Below are 26,639 nucleotides of genomic sequence, written 5' to 3'. Positions count from 1 at the left end.
CTGCCCTGCTGCAGTTTTCTGTTTTAAAGTCTCCACTAGGCACTTAGGGGATTGTAGAAATGGTAACACATTGAATCCAGGAAAATGAAGTGTGAAGACCCAGAGATGTGCCCAGAACATAAGGTGGAGGGGCCAAGGCAGAGTTGGGCTGCACTGGGCTGGACAGCGGTCAAGGGCTCTGGGGTTGGCCCATCTTATAGATGAACTCTAGGTGGCGCTGTGGCCGCAAAAGTTTTGGGCTGAGGAATTTTTGGCAAAGCTGTAAGGAATCTCTGGGTGGGAGCGAGGAAGGGAGAGAAGTAAAGAAAGAATAGTGGACTGGAGTGAAGGAGACATACACATACACACACACACACACATAGATGGGTGTGGGGGGGTGGTGGTGGCAGGAATAAGGGAATGGCTCAGACAGTGCTTGGTCCGGAAGAGAGAAAATAAACTGAGGGATCATCAAATTCATTCATTCACTTAATATAAGTATTGATTGAGGCCCATCTTGTGCCTGTCGCTGGGATAGATGGTGAGGATAAAAGGGCGGCTGGTCAGCCACCTCCCTGAGGTCCTGTGGCTTATGAGAAGTGAGTGTGATGGCCATCCATTAGCCCCCAGTGAGTCAGTAGTGGCAGACTTGAGATGGACCCCGAAGAAAGAAAAGGGGGCCTATGAAGGGCTATGATGAGGAGGTGACCTGGGTTTGTAGAGAAGGAAGGATTGCAGAGATGGTTGCCCAGTGGAAGGTACTAAAGATGAGATCTGAAGGTAGCCAAGACTGAACCGGGGAGAGAGGATTGCCTGCAGGCTTGGCATGTTCTGCTCTGCTCCTTCTTTCATGTAGGAAGCATGTTGGGGCAGTGTCTGGCCTGCCTTCTAGAGTTTATCCAGAGTTTGTACCCTCTTTGCTCCTATTATTGTTGTTCAGTGGGCATATAGAAGTGATTCTGCAGGAATATGTTTGCTCTGCTGACCTAAATGCTCACCTGGGTGCATCACCCAAAGGACTTGTGTTGGGATAAGTTTTAGGAAGTATGATTGTGGCCACACATCAAAGCAGCCTTTTCAATCTAGATTCACCAGTACTGAGGCTGATATTTTTTTCTCCTCCTATATGATTCCCATATCTCTCTGTTGGTTTCGAATGGAAGAGAGGAGTGTGACTTATTGCCTTAGAGACAGCTAAATGCAGATGTCAACTAGATCTGAAGCTTGGACAAGAGGTCTCTCTGGGCCAGAGAGATAAATGTGAGTCACCAGTGACAGATGGGAATGGAGGAGAAGAGAAGAGGCCTTAGGCTGAGCCATGGGGAACTCCGACATTGAAAGGCTGGGCACAGGAAGATGATCTTACAAAGCGATAAATGAGGGAAGTTAGAAATAAATTCAGGAGGCGGTGTCACTGAAGCCTGTAGAAGAAGCTGTTTGCACATGATTATCTCACTAGACACAGAAAAGGCTTTCAATAAAATACAACACCCCTTCATGTTTAAAACACTCAATAAACTAGGCATTGAAGGAACATGCCTCAAAATAACAAGAGTCATCTATGACAAACCCACAGCCAACATCATACTGAATGGGCAAAAACTGGAAGCATTCCCCTTGAAAACTAGCACAAGACAAGGATGCCTTCTCTCACCACTTCTATTCAATATAGTATTGGAAGTCTTAAGCAGAACAATCAGGTAAGAGAATGAAATAAAGACATCCAAATAGAAAGAGAAGAAATCAAACTATCTGTTTGCAGACGATGTAATTATATATGTAGAAAACCCCATGGTCTCAGCCCAACAGCTCTTCCAGCTGATAAACAACTTCAGCAAAGTTGTAGGATACAAAATCAATGTACAAAAATCACTAGCATTCCTATATACCAACAATAGCCAAACTGCGAGCCAAATCAGAAAGGCAATCCCATTCACAATTGCCACAAAACGAATGAAATGCTTAGGAATACAGCTAATTAGTGAGGTGAAAGATCTCTACAATGAGAATTACAAAACACTTCTCAAACAAATCAGAGAAGACACAAACAAATGGAAAAACATCCCAGGCTCCTGGATAGGAAAAACCAGTATCATTAAAATGGCTGCTGCCCAAAGCAATTTACAGATTTGATGCTATTCTTATCAAATTACCAATGACATTCTTCACAGAACTAGGAAAAACTATTTTAAAAGTCATATAGAACCAAAAAAGTGCCTGAGTAGCCAAGGCAATCCTAAGCAAAAAGAACAAAGCTGGAGGCATCATGTTACCCAACTGCAAACTATACTATAAGGCTACAGTAACCCAAACAGCATGATGGGGATACAAAAACAGACAGATAGACCAATGGGACAGAATGGAGAGCCCAGAAATAAGGCCACACATCTACAACCATCTGATCTTCTACAAAGCGGAAAATAACAAGCAATGGGGAAAATATTCCCTATTCAATAAATGGTACTGAGATAACTGGCTAACCATATGCAGAAGATTGAAACTGGACTCCTTCCTTATACCTTATACAAAAATCAACTCAAGATGGATTAAAGACTTACATGTAAAACCCCAAACTATAAAAACCCTGTAAGACAACTTAGGCAATATCATCCTGGACAGAGGAGCAGGCACGGATTTTATGACAAAGACACCAAAAGAAATCACTACTAAAGCAAAAATTGACAAGTGGGATCTAATTAAACTTAAAACTTTCTGCACAACAGAAGGAAACTATCAACAGAGTAAACAGACCACTTACAGAATGGGAGAAAATATTTGCAAACTATGCATCTGACCAAGGTCTAATATCCAGCATGTATAAGAAACTCAAACAAATTTTCAAGAGGAAAAAAAACCGTTAAAAAGTGGGCAAGAGACATGAACAGACATTTTTCAAAAGAAGACATACATGTGACCAACAAGTATATGAAAAAAAGCACAATCTCACTGATCATTAGAGAAAGGCAAATCAAAACTACAATGCGATACCATCTCACACCAGTCAGAATGGCTATTACTATTTAAAGTAAAAAAATAACAGATACTGGGGAGGTTGTGGAGAAAAGGGAACACTTATACACTGTTGGTGGGAGTACAAATTAGTTCAATCATTGTGGAAAGCAGTATGACAATTCCTTAAAGAGCTAAAAGCAGAACTACCATTTGACCTAGCAATCCCATTACTGGGTATATACCCAGAGGAATATAAATCATTCTACCATAAAGGCACATGCAGACAAATGTTCATTGCAGCAGTATTCACAATATCAAAGATATGGAATCAACATAAATGCCCATCAATGGCACAAGATAAAGAAAACATGATACATATACACCATGGAATACTATGCAGCCATAAAAAAGAATGAGATTATATCTTTTGCATGAACATGGATGGAGCTGGAGGCTATTATCCTTAGCAAACTAACTCAGGAACAGAAAATCAAATACCACATGCTGTCACTTATAAGTGGGAGCCAAGTTATAAGAACCCATGGACACAAAGAAGGAAACAATAGACACTGGGGTCTACTTGATGGTGGAGGCTGGAAGGAGGGAGAGGGGCAGGAAAGATAACTGTTGGGTACTGGTCTTAATACCTGGGTAATGAAATAATATGTACAAACAGACCCCTGTGGCGTGTGTTTACCTGTGTAACAAACCTTCACATGTACCCCCAAACCTAAAATAAAAGTTTAAAAAATTCCCATTAATTGATGGGAGTACTTTGGTTTGTAAGAAAAGGCACATGGGGGGCGGAAAAAAAAAAGAAAAGGCACATGGAGCTTATGAGACAAACTAGTGTGGTATATGAGCTTTCCCTTATTGCCTCCCTCATACCTTGTAATTTGTAACAGAAGTCTCCCTCACTAGATTCAGTTTTAGAACAGGAACATAGTTTATTTTTGTTAAATCAATCAAATAAATTCACCAAATACTGCTAAAAAAAAAAAAAGATGTCTGTTAGGTTAAGAGAAAGGGAGGCCGTTGGTGACCTTAGCAAGCCATATTTGGGAGAGTGATGGTCATACAAGCTGGACTGCAGTGGGGAAGAGAATGGGGGATGGAACAGAGGTAGCTAGTGTATACAACTGTTTTGAGGAGTTTGTGTAAGGTGTAGGAGTAGGCACCTGTCACTCTTTTCAGTTGTCCAGTAACTGCATCATCTCCCTATTTTTGGAGAACTCTCTACCTATGAATCTTGCTGAGAAACAGAGCCTGTCTCACATTACACATGAGGAAGTTACCAGATAGATACAGTACCTGCCTTCCCAGCTGGCCTTGAGAGGTGATGAGCATAGGACAAGGCTTATGTATCAGAAGTGTTGTCCCAGACTCAAAATCAGGAACAAGTGAAGCACAAGAGGAATGTTTTCTGAGAGCACTGGTGGCTGTAAAATGATGAGTTCCTGGGATAGCAGAGCTGGCTACAGTGGTGTGAGCAGGGCTCACCGTGGCACCAACAGAAAGGGAAGTGGTGGTAGTGGTATTGGTGATGGTGTTAGTGGTGGTGATGGTGGTGGTGGTGGTTGTAATAGTGGTGGCGATGGTGATGGTGATGGTGGTGGCAGTGGCGATGGTAGGGGTGGTGGCAATGGCCGGGGGGGTGGTGGTGATGGTGGTGGTGATGGAAGTGATGGTGGTGGTCATGTCGGTGGAAGTGGTGGAAGTGGTGGTGGAAGTGGTGGTGGTAGTGATGGTGGTGGTGGTTGTCGTGTTGGTGGAAGTGGTGGTGGTGGTGGTAGTGATGGAGATGATGATGGAGGTGATGGTGGTGGTCATGTTGGTGGAAGTGGTGGTGGTGGTGTGGTGGTAGGAATGGTGAGGGTGACAGAGGTGTTGGTGGTAGAAGTGGTGGTGGTGGTGATGGTGATGGTGGTGGCAGTAGTGATAGTGATGGGGATGGTGGTGGTGGTGGTGATGGTGGTGGTGATGGTGATGGTGGTGGTGATGGTGATGGTGGTGGTGGTGGTGGTCATGGTGGTAGTGATGACGGTGGTGGTGGTGGTGATGGTGGTAGTGATGGTGGTGGTGGTGGTGATGGTGATGGTGGTGGTGGTGGTGATGGTGATGGTGGTATTGATGGTGGTGGTGGTGGTGGTGGTGGTGATGGTGATGGTAGTGGTGGTGGTGGTCATGGTGGTAGTGATGACGGTGGTGGTGGTGGTGATGGTGGTAGTGATGGTGGTGGTGGTGGTGATGGTGGTGGTGGTGGTGGTGATGGTGGTAGTGATGGTGGTGGTGGTGATGGTGATGGTGGTAGTGATGGTGGTGGTGGTGGTGGTGGTGGAAGTGGTGGTGGTGGTGTTGGTGGCAGTGGTGGTGATGGTGGTGGTGGCGGTGACGATGGTGGGAGTTGTGGTGACGGTTGTGGTGGTGGCAGTGGTGGTGGTGGTGGTGGTGGTGGTGGAAGTGGTGATGCTGGTGGTGATGGTTATGGTGGTGGTGGTGATGATGGTGCTGATGATGGTGGTGGTGGTGGTGGTGATGGTGGTGGTGGTGGAAGTGGTGGTGGTGGGGATAGTGATGGTGATGGTGATGGTGGTGGTGATGGTGGTGGTGGTGGTGATGGTGGTGATGGTGGTGGTGGTGGCAATGGCAAGAGTTGTGGTGGTGATGGTGGTGATGGTGGTGGTGGTGGTGGTAGTGATGGTGGTGGTGATGGTGATGGTGGTGGTGATGGTGGTGGCAGTGGTTATGGTGATAGTGGTGGTGGTGGCCATGACGGGGGTGGTGACAGTGATGGTGATGGTGACGGCAGTGATGGTGGTTGTCATGTTGGTGCAAGTGGTGGTGGTGGTAGTGGTGGTTTTAGAAGCAGACCCAAACTGGTTTCCCCAACCTCCTGGCAATTCTGTAAGCCAACCAAGTATCTATGCACCTATTAACTATGTATGTATGTATGTATCTATAGCTTTTAAAGTACACTTTATTGAGGTACAAGGCAATGAATTTTGAAAAATATGTACACCTATGTGACCACTTTTGTAATCAAGATATGCAACACTTCCATCACCCCAAAAAGTTGCCTTGCACCCTTTTGCAATTCATTTCCCACTGACTCCTGGTCCAAGGGAACTGCTTATTTGTTTCTATATTTATAGTTTTTCCTATTCTACAGATTTATACAAATTCAATCAATATTGTTGTATCTGACTTCTTTCCCTCAGCTTAATGTTTTCGAGAGTCATCCATATAGGTGTGTGCCTACCTACACTAAACATGTTTATCTACAGTAGTTAATTCTTTCTTGGTGCTGGATCATATTCTGCAGTATTTAATATACTGCCTGTGCTTATCCACTCACCTGTTGGTGAATATTAAAGCCATGTCCAGTTTTTGGCTACGATGAATAAGGCTGCAATGAACATTTGTGTACAGGTCTTTTTGTGGACATATGTTTCAATATCCTTTTAATCAGTTCCATTTTTGCTTAAATCAGCAAAAGTTGGCTCCTGTTACTTGTAGCTAAGAAATCTGACTGCCATAGAATGAGAGAAGGGAAATTAGCTGGCAGCTGGAAGGGGATGTTAGGTCACAGAGAGAATTTTACTTTTAAGGTGTAAAAGACTTAAGCATGTTTAAATATTGATGCTCATAATCTGGTTGAGAGGGAGCTGTTGAGAAGAGAAAATTGATCTTGTGAACCCCTGCAAAGGTGGGAGGGGGAGGGGTTCCAAAGCCCAGGTGGCAGAAATGTCTTTGAAGGGGAGCAGAGGCAGGGCCTCAAGTGGAGCAAGGGGGAATGAGGAGAGGACAGGAAGGTGGGTATGGAGGGAGGGTAGCAGGAAGTTGAGGAAGCTCTCATCTGAGGTCTTCAACTTTTACTAGGAAGTAGGAGGCAAGGTTACATACTGAGACTAAGGGAGGAGATGGATGTCAGAATTCTGGGGATGGGACAGGTATGCAATGGTCATTACAAGGAGCTCAAGAGGGAAGTGATTGCAGAAATAAAGCAGCAATGCTGGGCAGCCTTGAAAGCCCAGCGGAGGCTGGTGACTATAACATAGAGTGATACCAACAGCTCCACTGTTGATGTCCCAGCAGAGCTGAGGCCCTTGGAGACAAGCTTGGGGAAGGGGGTGAGGGAATGGGAGATTTTTCCAAGAGTTAAGGGCCTGTACTGAAGATCCCTGCCCTACTCCCAGGATCTAACATGGCACCCTGAGATGTATTCTGTTCTAACATTAATATTTGTTGAATTGATGAATGAGTTTAGAAGGCATGAAGAATGAGAGCTTAGCATTGGACTGGTACCCCCTCCTTGTTGTATAGAGAGAAACCCTGATGTACAGAGAGGGTAAAGGACTTGGCCAAGGTCACATGGCAAACCCATGACAAGGATAGGATTTGCCTTCGGGTCTGTCTGATCTCAAGTCCAGGGCTCTTTTCATGATTGAAGGGACAAAGAGGTCTGCATTCAAATCTTGTCTCCACCAGTGGCTCGCCATAAGACTTCAGGAAGGTCACTTAAGTGGTGGAAAGCATTATTCACTCCATTTTGTTGTTGTTGTTGTTACTTTTTAAAAGTTTTTAAAATTTTACTTTAAGTTCTGGACTACATGTGCAGGTTTATTGCATAGGTATACATGTGCCGTGGTGGTTTGTTGCACCCATCAACCCGTCATCTAGGTTTTAAGTCCCGTATCCATCAGGCTCCATTTTATAGATGTGGATACTGAGTCTCAGAGACATTAAACAGGAAGCCCCAACTATGTCACTGGAAACAGGTAGAGCAGGATTTCATGCATTCCTTTGTTTAGTCGATATTTATTGGTTACTGGGGTAGATTAAATTTTGGGTCCCAATTCTTCATTCCATTGTAATAGGATCACACACCCACAATCTTTGCCATGTACTTTTGCATTGAGAAAAGTACTTTCTCCTTGCATTGATGTTGGCTTAGCCATATGACGTGATTTGGCCAGTGGTAAGTTAGTGGATGAAACACAGCAGAGAACGTAAAGGAGCTCGTGTTTTGGTGATTTCCATAAGAAGAGCATGCTCTTGAAAGCCACTGCCCCTTCAGCCTGCCCCAGAATGAACACACATGGGCTAGACTTAAGCTCAGCTGCATCCTGGAGCCCAGCCAGCTGCTCTTCAGTGTGGACATCATCACCCAGCTGAACCCGGATTAGAACTGCCACACTGAAGCTGGCCTGCAGTCAGCATCTGAGCAGGAGAACAAATGTTTACTATTGTAAGCCATTAAGCTGGGTGGTTTGTTATGCAGTATTATTGCAGCAGTTGCTGATATGGGACTGGGTCCCATGCTAAGTGTAGACTTGGCTTACAGAGATGAATCAGATGCTGTCTCTATTCTCAGAAGTTCACAGTTCAGTGGAGGTGGGGATTTTTTTTTTTAAACAAATTCTTATTTCTAAAATTCATATCTAAATCTAAGAGGCAAATGCAAATTTGTTCAATGCTTCTTTTAAGGGCATTATTTTAAGGGCATTAAGATTATCCTTGGAAGATGAAACTGACAAATAAAAAAACACTTAATAATTTGTGCAGTTTACAAACATCAGAATTTATTTTGGGATAACAAGAGATGGGTGAGCTGAGAAGCTGTCTTTACTGAATGATGTCATCAAACAGTATATTTGATGGGTCCAAAGACAAACGTCTTTGGCAACTATTTTAATGAATGAGATTAACTTGATACTTTATCCTAGAGTTGTATAGAAACATGGATGTTAATGATTTGAACATTTTATTACTTTTTTCCCCCAATGTATAATATGATGTCTTTGCATGTTAGTTTGCAAAGTGCTTGAAGCAATTTTCATCCAAATGCGAGTGTTTGGTGAGGGTTGAATCTGCTGGACAAATCCATGGCTGTGTGAGCACCTGCACTCAGGCCATGTGTGGCCCTAAGTCAGGGACTTAGTTTCCTCATCTGTAAAGGGGATAATACCACACTGTGTAGGGTCATTGGGGAGATTCACAGAGGCGATCTCAATGCAGCACACAGCCCCGGCACAGTCCCACCTCCCCTACACCCACCTCCCATCTCTTCTGTATGGGACGAGCTTCCTTGCTCTCTGGCTCCATCAATAGCTTGCAAGTCAATTTCCCTCTCCAGGCCTCAGTTCTCCATCTGTAAATCCAGCAACACCACATTGATTTATGGCCCCCTAGACTGCATAGCCCTTGAGAGACAGGCCTGTGTTTGACTCACACTCACAGCATCCCTAGGATTTGCCCAGGGCTGAGAGTATGATGGGCTGAGTCAATGCTACTTTTCATGAATATTATTGTTTTGGTAGAGGTTTGTGTCACTACAACCCAGAGTAACACCCTTAGTAGGGCAAGGGTGTAACGTCCATGGTTGAGAAAGCTTGCTGTTAACTGGTGGTCCACTCATATGGACCAGAAAGAAAATTCTTTACTTCAGCCTTCAGTCATATCCTGAAAAGCATGTGCTATTTCTCTGTGGGTCCTCATGGTCCAGGCAGGGACTGACACATTGTATACATCTGAGATCTGGCCAATGGGTCAGGTCCCTGAATTGAGGTTTGAAACCAGCCTCAAATTTTCCTATACCTATTTATTTAATCAATCAATCAATCAATCTATCTATCTATCTATCTATCTATCTATCTATCTATCTATCTATGATAGGATCTCACTCTGTTGCCCAGGCTGGAGTATAGTGGTGTGATCATAGCTCGCTGCAGCCTCAACCTCCTAGGCTCAAGCAATTCTCCCAGCTCACCCTCCCGAGTATCTGGGACTACAGGTGCCCATCACCAATGCCTGGCTAATTTTTTATTTTTTGTAGAGACAGGGTCTTCCCATGTTGCCCGGGCTGGTCTTGAACTCCTGGACCTGAGCTATCCTCCTGCCACGGCCTCCCAAATTGCTGGGATTACAGGTGCGAGCCACCATGCCCAGCCTAAATTTATCTATAATTATACACATCTCATAAAAATATGTAACCCTAATTTCATCACAAACAAAACTTTTCAACATTCATAGCACAAGTATTTTTTTGAGAGCTGGCTCTGGGCCAGACAGTGGAGGCAGAGCAGTGGAGATGCACAAAAGGAGTGAGCCACAGGGAGCTCCTGTGGTGGTGGTGAGTGCTGACCTCAGGCACAGAGAAATCTGCAGTACGATGCCAGGTGGTGACTGGTGATACGAAGAAAACTAATACAGGAAAAAAGATAGAGAGAGTCTTGTGGGCAATATTTTATATGAAATGACCAGGGGAGGCCTCTTTGAAAAGGTGACACTTAAGCAGAGATGTGAGAGGAAGTGAAAAAATGTCTAGGGAAGAAAGTTCTGGGCAGAAGGAACAAGTGCAGAGCCCTAACACCGGAAGATGCTAGGGATGTTTGGGAAGTGACAAGGGGAAGGGGGTAGGGAATAATGTCAGAGGTAACTGGATCCTGGCAGCTCATGGAAAGCAATGGTGATTTCATTCTAACTCTGATGGGAAAGCACTGGGAGCTCAGAGCAGGGGAATGCCGTGATCTGATTTACATTTTAAAGGATTTGTGACCTTGTGGAGTGTAGACTGGAGTTGGTGGCCACAACAGCAACAAGGAGACCTGCTGGGAGGCTTGAGAGATGAGTGTGGCTTGCTCAGGGTAGAAGCAGTGGGAGATGAATGTGGCCCATTTCTGGATATGTTCTGATAGTAGAAGCAAGAGGATGGAAAGGATATAGGGAATGAGTGGGGAGAGTGATCAGGGTTGACTCCACCATGTCTTGTCTAAGAGACCAAGTAGATAGTGGCACTATTTCCTGAGGTGGATGCTGGAGATCTCGGGGAAGACATCACAAGTTTGGTGTTGAATATGCTGCCTGGGAGATGCTTTCTGACCTCCAAGTACAAAGGTCTCAGTGGCAGCTGAATGTCAGGGGAGGGGTGGTCTGGAGTGTAGGTTTGGGATTCAGCAGAGTTATTTAGAGCCATGAAATGGGCTAAGGTCACTGCGGGAGTGAGTGTGGACAGAGAAGAGGACTTAGACCAAGGGAGCCATTAAAAAAAAAAAGATCTAGCTACCTATAAATATCATTACATTAGTCAGACTGTCATGTGCTGTAAGAGAGGGCAGGTATTGTAGTGTGATGGGGGTTGGAGGAGGAGGAAGATTCTCTGAAAGATGGAGTTGGGCTGGGAACTGAGATGGTTAAGATCTGGACACAGCAACAATTTAGGTTCCAATTTAGGTCAGCCCCTGGTTTAGGGTAGTTGAGAAAGCACAGGTTTAGAGTCTTATGAGTCTTATTCCCATCCTTGCAGCTACTTCTTAGGTGTGAGGTCTGGAAAAGGTAACTCACCTTCAGAAGCTCAGTGTCCATGTCTATAATACAGGTTCAGTAGCACTGATCTCTTGGGGTCACTGGAGGAGAGAATGAGACAATTTATGTACAGTACCCTGCATGGGAACATGATAAAAATGAGGCCCTAAGATAATGGATGTTAATGGGTATCAATGATGTTTCATACCGGCCTTTTCATGTGAAATGTGAACTTGAGTGCCAAGTTTGTGAATCAAGGTCCTACTTTAAGTCAGAGATATGTCACTTTCGAGAATCTCTCATGGAGAATCCTTTGATAAAATGTACCACCTCAAGGTGGTGGGTGCTGGATGCTGACTTGGTTCTCTCTGGGCTCCAGAATCTGGACTCTGATGATCTATCCAGTTAAGACATATCCACATAACAAAATTTGCAGGTTTAAAAAAAAAATGACTCAGAACTTTCATTTGGGGAGTGTTTGAGCCATACTCTAGAATGAAAATTATACACAGCTTACTATGTACTTCACAAAATCATATTGAATTGCCCTGAAGTGCCCCAGCAGTGGCTTCTGAGATGGGTCTCCAATGCCTCCTTACAGATAAACTGGAAAGAATGATTGCCATGGTACCTGAGGGCAGAATCCCAGTGATGGTCTGGTTTGAATTCCTTTTTTCCTTGCCCTGCCTGGTGCTACTTGTGTGGCCTATTCTAGTGGCCTGGTTTCCAAATGTATCCCTCTATTGATCCAGTTGGACTCATTGGGGCACCAAGAGAAAATAACTTTAATTTTTTTTCCAACTCCCCCTGCCCCTTCGCCTGGTTATATGGCAGACCCCTTCCCCATCCCTGGCGGCCTCTCATGTAGATCCGATAGCTCTCCTTGTCACTCTCAGGGACACTATCTCCTTTTCATGTATAAAAAACTCTCATCTGATCAAAATCAATCTAAATTTTTCACCAAATTCAAAGTGTTTGTTTCCCCTTAGCTCAGGGCAAGCCCAAGCCTCTTGTCCCCTCTGGAGGCTGCTTCTGACTCCTGCAGGGATGGGTGGGGAGATGAGATAAAAGGAAAGGAGGACATCAGTGCCCTCTGTGTGGAGACATCCAAATGCTAACTCTTTCCCTGATTAGGGGCTTATATGTGGGGTTTTTCAGAGCCACTGTGTTCTTCCTTGGTGTGGGCAAAGCTCTCCCTGGCTGGTGTCTTCCAATCCCCTTGCAGTTTCTGCTCTGACAGTCCACTCCTCATATCCTGAGGATGGCTGGCCTCAATCTGGCCCATCGGTTGGCTTGTTGGCAGAAGGTGGGAGGGTGGGGGCATATGAGGTTCCAAATCAGTTTTGCTGTCCCTCAGCAAGTCCTGCAAGAGTAGACTGACTGCCTTCTTCTGAATGGGAACATACTATCTTCAGCTTTGGAGCCTCAGATGTGACTTGCAGATAACAGAGAAAGTTCCAAGTAATATTCTGTTATACAAGATATTAACTCCTTCAACTCAAATGCTCAACTTTTATCTTCAGCATGGAAGAATGGTGAAGTCTGCAGTTCTGGAGTCTGACATTGGCTGGGTGACCATGGGCAAATCTTTTTTTTTTTTTTTTTTTTTTGAGACGGAGTCTCGCTGTGTCACCCAGGCTGGAGTGCAGTGGCCCGATCTCGGCTCACTGCAAGCTCCGCCTCCCGGGTTTACGCCATTTTTCTGCCTCAGCCTCCGAGTAGCTGGGACTACAGGCGCCCGCCACCACGCCCGGCTAGTTTTTTGTATTTTTAGTAGAGACGGGGTTTCACCATGTTAGCCAGGATGGTCTCGATCTCCTGACTTCGTGATCCACCCGCCTCGGCCTCCCAAAGTACTGGGATTACAGGCTTGAGCCACCGCGCCCGGCCGACCATGGGAAAATCTTTTAACCCTTCTGGATCTCAGTTTCCTGATCTGTAAAGCAGGCAATGGCCTTCACTCTCAAGTATGTTGTTTAGATTGATTTGTTCTTTAGGTGCCAGGTGGTACATAGCAAGCCCTCAATAAATGGAAGCCCTTATTTGTGTGTTTCTGAGGAGTCCTCATTTCTTCCAACCTAGACTGGATGTCAGTGCTTCTTGCTAATCCAGGTACCATTTCCTGCTGCCATTTGCCTGGCCTGCGTGGCTGTCTTTGATGATAATACTTAGTGTATCTCGAGCATCGCTATCTTATTTACATCTCACAACAACGCTGCAGGATACATATTATCATCATTCCCATTTACAGATAACAAATCTGAGATTCAGGAGGAGGTTGAGTCACTTGCACATGGGCAAACAGCTTGTAAATTGCAGAACTGGGGTTTGCCCCCAGACCTGTCTGATCTCAAAACCTGCCTGTTCTACCACCCATTTTATCTCCTTGATTATTTATCCTGTCTTTTTGTGCCCTCTGCCAAGAGCAACTCTTCTGCACTCTATGGACATAATAGCGGATCCTTCTAATGAAATCACTTCCTGCTTGGAGCGCACCCTGAAAATGGATCCCTCACTGCCCAGTAAAATGATACTTCCTGTGTTACATAATAACAAATTCCCAAAGCAGATTTATAGAGGTAATACGGACTCCATCCACTTCCTGTGTATGGTTATTCAAGCTATATAAAGTTTCATTCTCATGAAAAGCATCCAGTTACTGTTGGTTCAGTACTGGTGTCCAATGCTGGATTAGCCAAGAAGGGAAAGGTGTTTTCCCATCTTAAGCCTGGAATCTATTTTGAGTGTAAGACAGGTAAAAAAAATTACTGCCAATGCCAAGATGTATGTAGTAAATACCTGTGAAAGGTCACCGGAAGTTAGTGCCATAGGAACTTAAATGTGGAAAAAATCAAGTGGCTGGATGGGTGGGGAGGGATAGGGAGGAGGTTACAAAAGGCTTCCTGGAAAATCTGGGGCTGGGGCTGAGCATTGAAGGCCAGGTAGAATGTGGAGAGGCGAAGGTGAGAAAGACATGTTTGGTGTGTTTGCAGCAAAGGAGCAGGGGCCCAAAGAAGCAGGAGCCCAGCATGGGTGCAGAGACTCATTCTTCCAAAATAGTCTCTCTTTTACAATCGTGAGCCTCTTTGCTCCCTGCGTGGGGATTTTTATGACCCCATCCATCTGTTTGCAGTCAGCCTCAGGTTTGCTTTGAAATTCAAAAGCTGAAAGGGAAGTGTTATATTGGAGCCAGAGCAGCAGGCTGGGCAGCTTTCTCAGAGGAGGAGGGAGCGGCCTCATGGAGCATTAACCACTGCAGGCAAACACCTCTTCTTGCTGGCCTGAGTCCCTGTGAAGTATGGGACCAGGAGCGCTTAAAGGGGCAGTGGATGACCAGCCAGGAGGAGCTTCCAGCACGGGGCTGAGCTGGCAGCTTTATACTCACCAGTAGGCAGCCCGTGAGCGTGCATGGCCGAGTGTGGAGATTCAGGAGACCTTCAGCTGGGGCTTTGTGCCCGCTCTGGATCAGTCCGGCCTGTGTTTATTTCTCTTTCCTGCTCTGGCAGACGGGCCTGGGCCCGCTGGGAGAGTTGGCTCAGCCCTCCCTGCCTCCTGAATTCCCTGGCCCAGCTACCACCCCCTGCATTCCTTAGGAGCCTCAGTGTCCCAAAGAGACACATTTTTTTCCATCCTCTTGAATAAAAGACGTTTAGGGACAGTCATTGATCAAATTCAAAATCCACAGTCTGGACTTCCAAGTCCTGCTCCAGACCCTCTACTTCTCTCAGTTCCATGTGCTCTAAGACCACATTCTCGCTAACATGCTTTGCCCAGCGCCTCCTCTAGCACGTCTCTCCGTGCTATCCTTCTCTGTCATTCATATAGCCACCAATGGTCCACAGCCCCCACCCCCTCTTGAAAGTCCTGCTGGATGGCTCCATCTTACCCAGCCTGTCCACGCCCCACACTCCCATGGCTGTCTTTCCTGCCTCCCCTTCTGAGTAACCGCTGAGCCCACTCTCTATGCCCCACCCACCACTTACTCTGGCTGCACCTTCGTGCCTCTGCCCGAATGTGTGTGGAACGCTCCTAACATGGATCTGGAGCTTCTCATCATGTCCTGGAGACTTTAAAGGGCCCCTTCGAAAGAGGATTAAGCTGCCAGGCTGGAAGCTGCTAAGGGCAGTAACTAGTTGTTGGGCTTTAGCATTTGATGCAAATTATTTTTTTAGAAGGGATGGCTTCAAAACTTGGAAGTTGAATTCAGAGGTAAGAGGGTAGAGAAAGATCTTGGAATCCTAACCTATCAAACTTAGAAGGCTCTTCAAAGATCATCTGCTCTAATTGCTGCATTTTTTGAATCGGGAAACTGAATCTCAGTAAGGAGATGTCATTGGTCTAATGTTATTTATGAAGTCGGTGGCAAAGCAGGAACGGAACTCTCTTTGGGTCCTGAATTAGTCAAAATCTTTCACTCACAGCACTTGAGGTTCTTGAGTGAAGCTTGAAGGATTGTGGAAATTCAGGGGCACATGCTTCTTCCCTCTTTCAAGAACCATAATAACATGCATTGAAGTTGATTTTGCAGATATAAAGCACTTCAGGCCTGTTGTCTCAGGTCTCACCATTACAGCTCTATAAAGTAAGTCATATTTATCTCCATTTCCCAGATGAGGCTAATAATACCAGGGTTAAGTGACATGCCCAAGGAAAAATAACAAGTGGGAAGCCAAAGAGGGTCTTGGGCTCAGGCCTGTTGCTGTTTGCAATGTGTCACTCTACCTCCCATTCCTCGAAAGGTGCTTCACTCTTTTAGAAAATCATGCAGATTTTCTAAAGCAGGGGCTCTTTATCCTTTCAGACCCAGGGTCCTGTTTTATCACAAATACTTTAGTGTCCCTTCTGTACTGAAATGAAATGTATGAATAATATAACACTCCTACACATATGATTTTTAAAAATTAATTCAATGCCCTAACTGTAAGGAAAAAGAAATAATAGCTTATAATACAATAATATGTAATTTGGTTTGTCAACACTTGGGTATGTTAACACTTGTAGACATAATGTAATAGTCAAAGCTTGTACTTAACTGCTGAGTCACCCTGAAAGTGACAGCTAAAATACCAAAGAGTACAGCTGTGGGTCTCTCTAACACCTGGAATACACAGGCATTTTTGTTAATAAGGTGGCACTCAAAAATAGTGAACAACTCTTGGTAAAGTTCAGAACAAAACGAAGCACATTCTTCTCTCAATATACATGGCAATTACATTCCTGTAAGATTTAGGGCATATTAAACCTTTAGAAACAAATACTACGTGTTTACGTAAAATGGATTCAGGTTCTAGGCTCAGATAATTACAAATGATTTTTTTTTCTCCCCTAATGAATGTTTGGCAAAACTTGCAAAAATTGTGCAGGATGGGGGATAATTCTTTCTGTGGGACTTTTAGCAGGTCACTAAGTGTCGCTGGCCCGTGACCACTACTACCCGCCCCACCCCACCAACAACTGTATGAAAGCCAAAAACTCCCCTACAAATTCCCAAAGCATCCTGTGGGTGGTGATACTACCCCTGCTGAAAAACACTGATTTGGAGGTTTTCTCTGAGAAGCCAGGCATGGAAGAGGGAAACTCAGACCCCTGTTGTACCTAGATGCTTGGATCTCTCTCAGTTTTGCTTTTGATGAACATAATTTAATACTAACCTTGGATGATATTTAGTCTTCAGACTTAAAATTAATGCAATAAATGCTAACCAGGTGTCCTCTATTTTAAATACTGTTCATCCAGGGGATGGAAAAATGAATATGACCTGGGTTCTGCATGCACAGCTTTCCCTTTATAAAATTCTAAGGGTGATAAGCCGTATGAAGCCCATCATCTAAGACTGGATGCATACAAAGGCTGGGGCTTCAGGAGAGGTGGAAATGTGAGCCCAAGGGACCAGGGCAGGCTTTTACGAGGAAGCACAAATTAAATGAGGCCTTGAACACCACGAAGGAAGTTTCCAGGTGAAAATAGGGGGAATGAGCAGCTAGCTGTGGAGGAGACAGGGGGGATGGAGATGGAGTTGGGAAACTGCAGGTATGTTCAGGGAGCCTGAGTAGCTCTCTATGGCTGGAGCATGATTTTAGGGGAGGCGAGGAAACACACGTCTGGAGAGATTGGTTGGGCAAACTGGAGAGGGTCTGGGAGGGAGGATTGCTGGGAGGGGAAGGGAGGGAAAGAGGAAGCAAATGCACATTATTGAGGAAGGTCCCCAGTCCTATGGTAACCATCACATACTGGATGGATGCTACTCAGTGTCTGCCTCCCCCACTGAGCTGCAGGCTCCATATTTCTCTAGTTGGACTTGGCACCCTGCAGCCTCAGGTTTGGGGTGCGGAAGGCTTTTGAAGCCAAGGTGAACTAGACTCTTTGGGTCAGTTCTCTGTATCTAGGTGAGCCAGTGTGCTGAGGCCAGAAGGGGGACCTGGGAGTCTGCATTCCTGGGTTGGCCTCTGACTCACACATGCCAAGAGGCCTTGGATGGGTCTGTCTCTTGGTGGTCCCCTTATCTGTTCAGTGAGGGGCCTGAGCCCAGAGAAGAATCATGTCCCCTCCAGCTCCCACGTTCCCACCTTGTTCCGTCAGGTCATCTGTTTAGAGCCCCAGGTCACAGCCTGAGCAGCACTGCCCTGCCCCCTGGTGGCAGCTGCTGGATAGGAGAGCCAGTAACACCTTCCAAGTCCAACCCCACTACCGCAGAGGTTGGCCCAAGTTTCAGTGTCTGTCTTTGGGTATGGCTGGGGTGGGCCATTCCAGAGCAGGGGGGTGGACAACTTGGCAGAGTCAGTTCCTTCCCAGGGGACTCCCAGTAGTGCCTCCAGTGCCCTCCCGTGACCACCTATCATCACTGAGGAAAGTCCCTGGGACCCTGTGTCCCCTGACCACAAGCCCAAGACCCCGACTGAACCTGGACAACCTCTGGGGCAGGGGTGCAGGGTGAGAGGCTGAATGTGGGGAGACTGGCTGGCCCTGGACGCAATTTGTGTTTTCAGGTCTCCCCGGGAGGAGGAAGACTGCTGGCCCCAGGAGCTGTCTCCAGTGGCCCGTCCGTCTTGGCCCCACAAGCCAGGCCCCAGCCTGTGTTATGGATCTGAACCAGGCCTCCTCCCTCTTGCTGAGACCCTGCTGTGTTCTGACTCCAGCCAGTCCTGCCTCTCTCTGTTTCCACCCATGCTTGTCTGTGTTTTTCTGCTTCCCCACACAGGCCTTTTCCGACGACTCCCTTTCATTCTCTCCCTTTCTCTCTCCAGTGCCGTGTGCCTCTTTGCTTCTCTGTTGCTGTCTCCTACTGCATCTTCACTCTCTCTCCATCCATCTTTCTATGTGTTTTTGTCTTTTTTGCTTATCTTCTCCTTCATTCCTCATCCCCACCCTTGGTCACCATCCTGCTCAGCCCCCTTGTCCCTTCCTGGGCCTCAGGGCAGCGGAAGTGAGGGAACGCTGGGAAGGGATGTCTGGGGACCTGCAAGTCCCCAACCCTTCCTTGCCTGGGAACTTGTGTCTTCAGGTTGGGAATTTTTATCAGTGTTATTTATTTATTTGTTTGTTTGTTTGATTTTTGTGGCTGATCAGGGAGGAAGAAATGAAAACTAAGAAAAAACAAAACAAAACAAAACCAAACCAAGAACTGTTTTGCAAGCCCAGAACCAACTGATATGAGACAGGATTTTACGAATATTTTCTGAAAATAATTTCATTTTACGATACCGTAACAGTGGCCGGCCCAGTTCCCCTGGCTGGCTGGCTGCTATGAGCAGCAGCTAGAGCCCCTACCTCCTCCCCTCCCAGCCCAGCCCATCCCAGCCTTCATTCTGTCCTGCTGGCTAGGCCAGGGTGCTTCCTCTGTTGCAGCACCCCTAGAAGGTAGTTGTGAGGTGGGGGCTTTCTTGCCTGCCTCAGAGAGCCCTGCAGCTCCCAAGTCCCTCAGCTCATAAAAGCCCAAGGCTGGCAGGTCTAAGTTTGTTATTCCCATCTACCCGCAACCCAGCATTGCTACTGCAAAGTACCTGGTTAAGACACTCTAGGACACCCCACTCTGTGGCTGAGGTTCTAAGCCCTCCCAGAGTGCATGGGTTCCCTGGGGCTCACACACTTGTGATCTTGGCCTCCAGCTTGCAGCCTCTGCTTTACCTCATGTCTACTTGGGTGCAGTCAGCCCCTTCCATGGTACCACCCTGCTCCGTTCCAAATCTTCACAGGCCGTGAGGACCTAGTGGAGACTGGCAGAGCAGATCGGGGTGGGGTTCTCATGGCTGCTGTGAAAATGACTGTTATTGGCAGGTTTCCTCCCCATCAAGGAGACATTCCTCCTCCTTCAGTTTCTCTCCATTTGCCTAGCTCCCGACTTCTCGTCCTTCTCTCTTGATTCTTCCCGTCCCCTGCTCTCCTTTTCAGGAGTAAAATGATAAAATTTCTATCCCAGTCATAAAGAATTTCTTCTCTCTACCTCCTTTGAGATGGGAGACAGTGGTTTTCCTTCTTACTTCAAGTCCTAATAGAAGCAGTCTTTCAAAGAAAGATGCTGCTCTTTCTAAAAGGAATTTTAGTGAATACAATTTGCTCCACCTTTTGCTCCTTTTATGCAAATAAGGAGACAGAGGTCCGAGAAGGGCAGAGCTTGCCCAAGGTCACACAGCAGGCCAGCTGAGCTGGGACTGAAACCCAGCACCTGTGGTCCTCATCTCACGAGTCCGGCTGCTGCAGGACATTGTCCGATGGTTCCTCTGAAAGGCTAGGCTATTGAACCCTAGATGTTCAGGGGTGGGACAGAAAGACCTCAGAGAATGTAGAAAGATGGAGAGGGAGTGAAGACCTGCTGCCATATGGAGAGCAGTGTGTCAGGAGCTCTGCGGAATCCCTTTCTCCTCCCTCAGCCACCCATTCTGTCATGTCTGAGAGCCTATTTCTGGGCCACGGCCTCTCCAGGGAGTAAGTAAACTGGGGACTACAGCCCATAAGAAAGGACAAGACCTCATTTGTTCACTGAACTTCTGGGTGGATGGATGACAGCAGCCTCCCTCCTGTGTGTGAGGGGCAGAGAGGACAGGGGTCATGGCCACAGTAGGAATCCTTACACCATTGATGTCAACTTCTAAAGTTCATCATCAGGGGTGGTGGGGAGTGGGGCAGAGCATCTCTGGATCTCTGCCCAGAGTCTGGTGGGTGGCACAGAGGTCTGGGCAGGCTCCTGGACATGGAAGACGCTTACTACGTTGGGCCTCAGTCGTGTCCTGACTTTGTCCCCCCACCTGTGAAATATGGATGCTGGATGCCTTCCTTCCCCACCTCACGGGCCACGTCCCACACCTGACATCATGGAATTGCTGGATAAAAATGAGAATAGGCTTGGAGTTGGACTACTTGGGTTCCCAGCCTGGTTCCAGCATTTATAAGCTGTGTCAGGTTACTTAACCTCCCTGTGTCTCAGTTGCTTCATCTGTAGAAGGAGATAAGGAAGAGCAGCCACGTGAGTGAAATGATTTAGTTTTTATAAACGCCTAGAACATTGTCTGATGCATCACAAATGCTCAACAAATGTTAGCTTCCAGTTGCATGGTTGTCGCCGCTATGTGCAGGTGGGGCCACTGTGTGGAGTCCATATTCCTCTTAGTAGGAACCAGAAGAACTCAGTAAACATGGGCAATAAATCAACTCAGGTAGAGGCTTCTGGGGCTTTAGAATAGAGTCCTCTTTCTCTTTAAACTTCTCAGTGACCTGTCCCTCCTTCCCTCCAATTCCAGTGACCAGGTCTCTCCTGGGTGAAACTTGCTGCAGGAATACCTTGTGTGGATCCCGGTCAGCTGACACTGGACGGTATGATGTGCTGTGATAGAACAGATATGGCATGTTGTATTTGAAGTCTTCCCTTCTTTCTTTCCTCTTCGTTTACTCCATCATTCTTCCACAAGTCCCCGCTATATACAGTGTCTATATGGCATACATAAACCACTGTGCTGAGGCTGACTTCACAGACAGGCAACCCGTGGTCCTGGCACAAGGAAGCCAAGGGGCAGAGTGGGCACTGCAGATCATCTCAGCACAACCTTAAGTGCTCTGAGGACAGTGAGCTGTGGGAACAGAGGGGAGGCATGGCTTGGGGAGTTGGGGAAGGCTCTGTGCAGCAGATACCATCGGAGGTGGGTTGTGCAGGATGTGTAGGAGTTCAACAGAGCAATGGGCGAGGCATAAAGAGGAAAGACTGGCAGTGCTGTGGGAACAGCAAGCGCAGAGGCGGCGGGTGGTGAAGCGAGGGATGGAGTTAGAAACACTGAGGCTGGCAGTAACTCTGGAGTGTGGAATGCTGGGGGAAGACTTGGCAAGAGGCGGCTTTCTTGTAAGAGGCATGGGCAGGGACCAGATCTTAGAGGGCCTTGTGTGACCTTTGTCAACATCGAGGACACATTGAAGAATTTTCAAAGCAAGGGAGATATGTGGTCATTTTTGTTGGTTGACAGTGTTCTCCGGCTGCCGAGGGGAGAGTGGACTGGAGGGGCCTAGCTAGGTGGCAGGGGCTCAGGTAAAAGGTCTGGACCAGGGTGGAGCAATGGGGATGGGAGAGTGTGTAGGAAGAGCTGATTGGGAGGAGTCAGTAGGTCTTGGTGGGTGAGAAAGGCAGAAATAGGGAGACTCCAAGCCTGAACCCCAGATTGGAGCTGTGTTTAAAGTCCCTGAGCAGCTCCTTCTCCACATCGCTGGGCAGCTCAATCTGGCTGGGGAGAGGGTATCTGGACCTCATTTGGCATGAGGCCTCTCAAGCCATCGGGGTCCTGCTCAAACCACCCTCCCAAAACCTGCCCGACTGTGCATGAAAACAGGGCTCGTTCCAACTCCTCTGCTCCACTGCAGGCCTCGGCCCTCACAGCAAAGGCAATTTTCCTGAACGTTCCCTGGCAGGAAGAGGGGAGATGTCACACAGAAACACTAAGCCATTGAATTCATAATATCTTTTATTAATATATTATGCTACAAAAATATTTTTGGCAAAATAACATTAATAGCATCTTTCTTTGTCTTCTGTTATACTCTTAAAGAACTCTTCATGATAACTCACAGAGGTGAGGGGCAGAGGTGATAAGAGAACAACATCATGCATACCTTTCAAATACATGAATCTGAAGCCTGTGTTGCACAGTGAATCAAGCTGGGGACAAGCTCTGTGAGGCTCAGGAATGGGGCAGGGGCTCTGGCTTCCTCTGTTCTGGGCTAATGCCTCCTTTGGCTGAATCAGCCCCTGCCCACCCCAGCCACTGGGGACCCAAGATGTCTGAGAGCCCTTTGTCCCTGGCAGCTCACCGGAAACATCTTAGACTTGGATCCCGTTCAAAGCCCACTTTCCCCACAGCAGGACTGGGATGAAGGGGGCCTTCGAGGCATGCTACTCTGTCACCTTTCCCGCCTCCACATGCTTTCAATCCCACGGCAGCCTGTGGGTCCTGGGAAGAAAGCCAAGCACCTCATCTCCACGGAGGCCCAAGATTGTCCACGTCACCCCTGCCCTCCAGTCCCAGAACCGCCCGGGCAGGAAACAAGGTCTTCATTTGACAGACGAAGAAGTGAAGGCTCAGAGAGGGACAGGAACTTGCCCAAGGTCATCCAGCAAAGTGAAGGGGTATCTGGAGTATTTCCGGAAAGGAAGAGCCCAGCTCCCACCTGGAGAAAGGATGAGGATAGCTGATGCTCCCTGGAAAGGGCCAGGGGGGGTCAATCAGTTCTCGTAAACCCTTTCTTTCCTCCCCTGGGGTCAAGGAAGGGGGCAGAGAGGGAAGGAGCTCTGCGATGGCCAGCTGCGGGCCTGGGTTCCAGTCCAGTCCTCCCCCACCTTTCAGAAGTTCCCCTGCCCAAGGGCAGCAGGCAAGCCCAGCTGGGTTGTTGAAGGGGGCACTGTGAAGGGTGGTGGTGGTTGTGGGTGGAGTGGGGAGGCTGGACTTATTCCTGAACCTTACTGGTTTAGACAGCCAGCGGGGTGATTTTTCTGGCTGCTCAGATGAATTTCTGGAAAAATAACAATGTTCACAGAACCTGAGCATTGCAGAGCCAGGAGGGACCCTCAGTGTCATCTACACCAGGCCCTCACCAAGACGTCAACTCTCCTGCCACATCTTCAGCCAGTGGGCACACTGCCCCTGCTCAAACACTTCTCCTGATGGGAAACTCGCCACCCTCGGGGGCTCCGGGCCATCCCCGGACAGCTTTGGTTTGCTGGAAATTATTCCACTGGCGGAGCTAAGGTCTGCCTCTCTCCTTCTTTCCTGCCTTCATTCCTTTCTTCCTCCCCTTCTTTCTGCTTCCTTCCCTTCCTCTTTCTCTGTCTACACATCTGTTGAGCACCATCTTCGTGTCAGATGAGGATACAAAAACAAAATCACATGACCTCTGACATTAAGCTGCTCACAGTCCAAGAGAGGAGCAGATACACAACTAGATAGTCACAACACTGGGCAGTGGGTATTATGATAGATGCTAAGAAAGCACAGAGGAATCAGAGGGGGCTTCCTGGAGGAGGTGCTATCTGTGTTGCTCCTCAATGGATGAGCAGTTACAGGGGAGAGAAGGGAGTTTCCAGGGGTAGGCAGCAGCACGTGTGAAACATCCTGTCTATTCTAGAGATGACTGCACAGCACGCTGGCCAGGCACAGGGTAAGACACATGAGAGACATGGCTGACAAGGTCAGCAGGGTTGGGTCATGAAGGGTCTAGAGGACCCTTCATGGGTCAGGCTGAGGACTTTGGTTCTTATCTCACAGTCACTGAAAAGCTATCACCCCAGTCCCAATTCTGTTGTCTGCCACACAGGATGCCATCAAAGCTGCAATTCCCTGGGAGAATTTCTCTTGTCCTTCACAGCATTTTTAATAGACTTTCCTTTTGGTAGAAGGACTTTCCCTCCTCTTTGGGATCCACTGTGACAATGGCACTGGGCTGGAGATTAGGCAAGTGGGACAAGGGGCCTGAGCACCTAGGCTTGCCCAGGTCTAGCTGAGGCCAGGAAGTTGTAGGTAACACAGTGTTTAGCATGAAGGAAATATGCTTAGGATCTTTCAATGCAGGGACAAATTTGCTCATAGCCAGCACAAGGTTCCATGCTTCCTAGATCCCAGATCTTTGACTCTCAGGCCTGGAGGTGCCCTCGGCACCCCTTTGCAGCTCCCTGGCAGCCTGATTCTTCTCCCTCCACTGTGGATGACGGGGCTCTCCCTGTCTTCATCTGGCTGCTGGCGCATCAGACCCAGCACTGAAGGAAGACCTGGGGACATGGCCATTCCGACATGCCCCAGAGAGCCCTTCATCACACAGTCAGCTTTCACGAGAGATAGAGGACCCAGGGCCACACTAACATGCTGCTCCACCTTAAGCAAATCACTTCGCCTGCTGGGTCTCAGGCCTTTCATCTTTCCTGCCCACCTCATGGTCAAACAGAAAAGTCTAAGAAGTGCACACAAAGTTCTCAGAGGAGCAGGAGCATTTTACGAGGCTAGGCACGAAGAACATTTCTTGAAGAAATGTCAGTAAGTGGTGGATAGATCGTGCCAAAGGTGTGGGTGGCTGCTTATGGAATGGTGGTGCTCTGGCCTAGGATGAGAGAATTCAAGTACCCTAGCCATGCAGATTCCTGCATATGTGTCTCAAGTCTTTTGGGTCATAAGTCAGTAAGTTTAGTTCATTTTAGACCCTGGCCAACTGGTGGTCCTCAGGGATCAGTGAACTTTGGCACCAGATGTCTGACCATATTGGCTCTTGCTCTCCTATAGGTACATGTCTACTCCATCAGTTAGTCCAGCCATCTTTCTTTAAACACTTGAATTAGGGTAAGGGAGATTTTAGGATCCCCTAATCTGCCCAGAGGAGGGATGTGGGAAAGACTAGGGCTGAATCTTCCTGAAGTTAGGGGCCAGGACGACGTAACCTAGCATTGTGCTGCTTGTCCCATCTTGATAATGAGTTCCTCTGGGCCAAGGACAGTGGTTAGATTCAGCTCCAATACAGAGCCTGGCATTGCGTGTGCTCAATAATTACACGCTGCATTAATTTACCTTCTTGGCCCAGTGCCTGGCACAGATCTGGGCACACGGTCAGCTGCCTGGACTGTTTACCCAAATGCTTCATCTTTAATTAACCTCAAGCTCCATCTCAATACATCTCATGCCATACTCTGCCCCAAACAGAGAGGAATCTGGCCTGTGTGTTTCTAATTCCTTTACACTTATCTCATCCAAATAGTGCTCTGCACGATCCGTTTGATGTCCAACTTCTGAGCCTGCTTTATAAGTCAGCTAAGTCCCTTCCCGCTCAGAAATAGGAAGTCGCATTTTTGCCAAGGATAAACCAACTCCAGCCTGGACTGAGGTCAAGTTCAGTTTACAGCATGGTGCCCACAGGGCTGGCTGGGCCCTCTGAGACAGACCTCCAGTCTCCTGCCAGGTCTCAAGCTCAAACACGTCCATCAGGGCTGAGCTGTAAAGAATTCAGCTGCCTGCTAAGATGCCCGTGGGACTCCTGACCATCCCATGAGCTGCCCAGAACTGTGCCATCTCAGAAGGGAGACAGCTGCCAAGCTGGGAAAGATGGCACTGGGGCCAATCAGCTGCATCAAGCCTGCCAGGGAAACCCGCAAAGCTGTAAAGCTGGGGTGCACGGGGCTGGGAGTCAGCAGGCCCACTAGGCTGTGCAGTCTTGGAGACGTGTCTCCCCTCCGGGGGCCTTATTATTCCTCCCACTGTTACTATTATCCATCAAGCGAAGGGTCCTTTCTGCTGTCAGGTTCCAGGACTCTGTAGTTACTGAGGCACCTGCTCTGCGGGGTTTCAGGCCTGGGAGTTAGCCCACCTGGGTCCTCTGTCTCCTCAGCCACCACCTTGAGGAGCAGAGGGGCTAGTCTCTCGGAGTCCCTGTCACTTGCCTCCCCACTTGGCTGCTGTGCCTCCCCAGGTGCCCCACAGCTGTGCCCGTCTCTCAGCCTTTGATTTGCCAGGAAAGCTTCTCATGGGCTCCAAGATCTGGCGAGTCAGGACATGCAACACGTGGCACATGCTGTTGCCAGAGCCCTTTGGCCAGAGGGGCCAACATACGCAGCCAGCCAAAAGGTCTCTTGGTGGAGTGAAAGCTTGTGCTGGCCCTAGTTTGGGTGAGATCTGCCTCCCTTGGAGCTTCCCTGGCAGACAGAACATGGCAGAACAGGGAGCAGGAGGCAGGAATTGTTTTGCATCACACTGATCTGGGGCCACATCCTGGCTGGCGGATCTTCAGCAAGTCCCTTCACCTCTTTGGGGGGCTGTTTCCTCATCTGTGAAATGGGGATAGTAACATCTCACGGAACTAGCATGAGGATCAGTGAAGCAAGTGTGCAAAGTGCTTGCCACACTGCAGGCTTTGGACAAATGGCAGCTCTCATTACTATTAACATCATGTGAGGC

General features: G+C 47.6%; 1 protein-coding gene across 4 annotated transcripts in view; it reads right to left on the bottom strand.

Moving 5' to 3' along the window:
* The window catches only part of TRABD2B (TraB domain containing 2B), a 255,021-nt gene that overhangs the window by 593 nt on the left and 227,789 nt on the right, over window positions 1–26,639 (bottom strand). Inside the window, exons 7-9 of one of the 4 annotated variants that reach the window (XR_013402223.1) lie at window positions 11,275–11,336; window positions 8,989–9,082; window positions 8,755–8,881 (exon numbers count right to left, since the gene is read on the bottom strand). Coding sequence is in view for 3 of the 4 variants with exons in the window: in XM_077957814.1 (XP_077813940.1) it covers window positions 22,818–22,878 (61 nt within the window). In the remaining variant the exon portion in view is untranslated. Of the gene's footprint in view, window positions 1–8,492; window positions 9,083–11,274; window positions 11,337–22,157; window positions 22,879–26,639 lie in introns of those variants that run through there. The other 3 variants (XM_077957834.1, XM_077957824.1, XM_077957814.1) reach the window with 3 other exon arrangements.

The sequence above is a fragment of the Macaca mulatta genome, chromosome 1 (assembly GCF_049350105.2).
Source record: "Macaca mulatta isolate MMU2019108-1 chromosome 1, T2T-MMU8v2.0, whole genome shotgun sequence".
Lineage (NCBI taxonomy): Eukaryota > Metazoa > Chordata > Mammalia > Primates > Cercopithecidae > Macaca > Macaca mulatta.
This window is presented reverse-complemented; position numbering and strand designations above follow the sequence as displayed.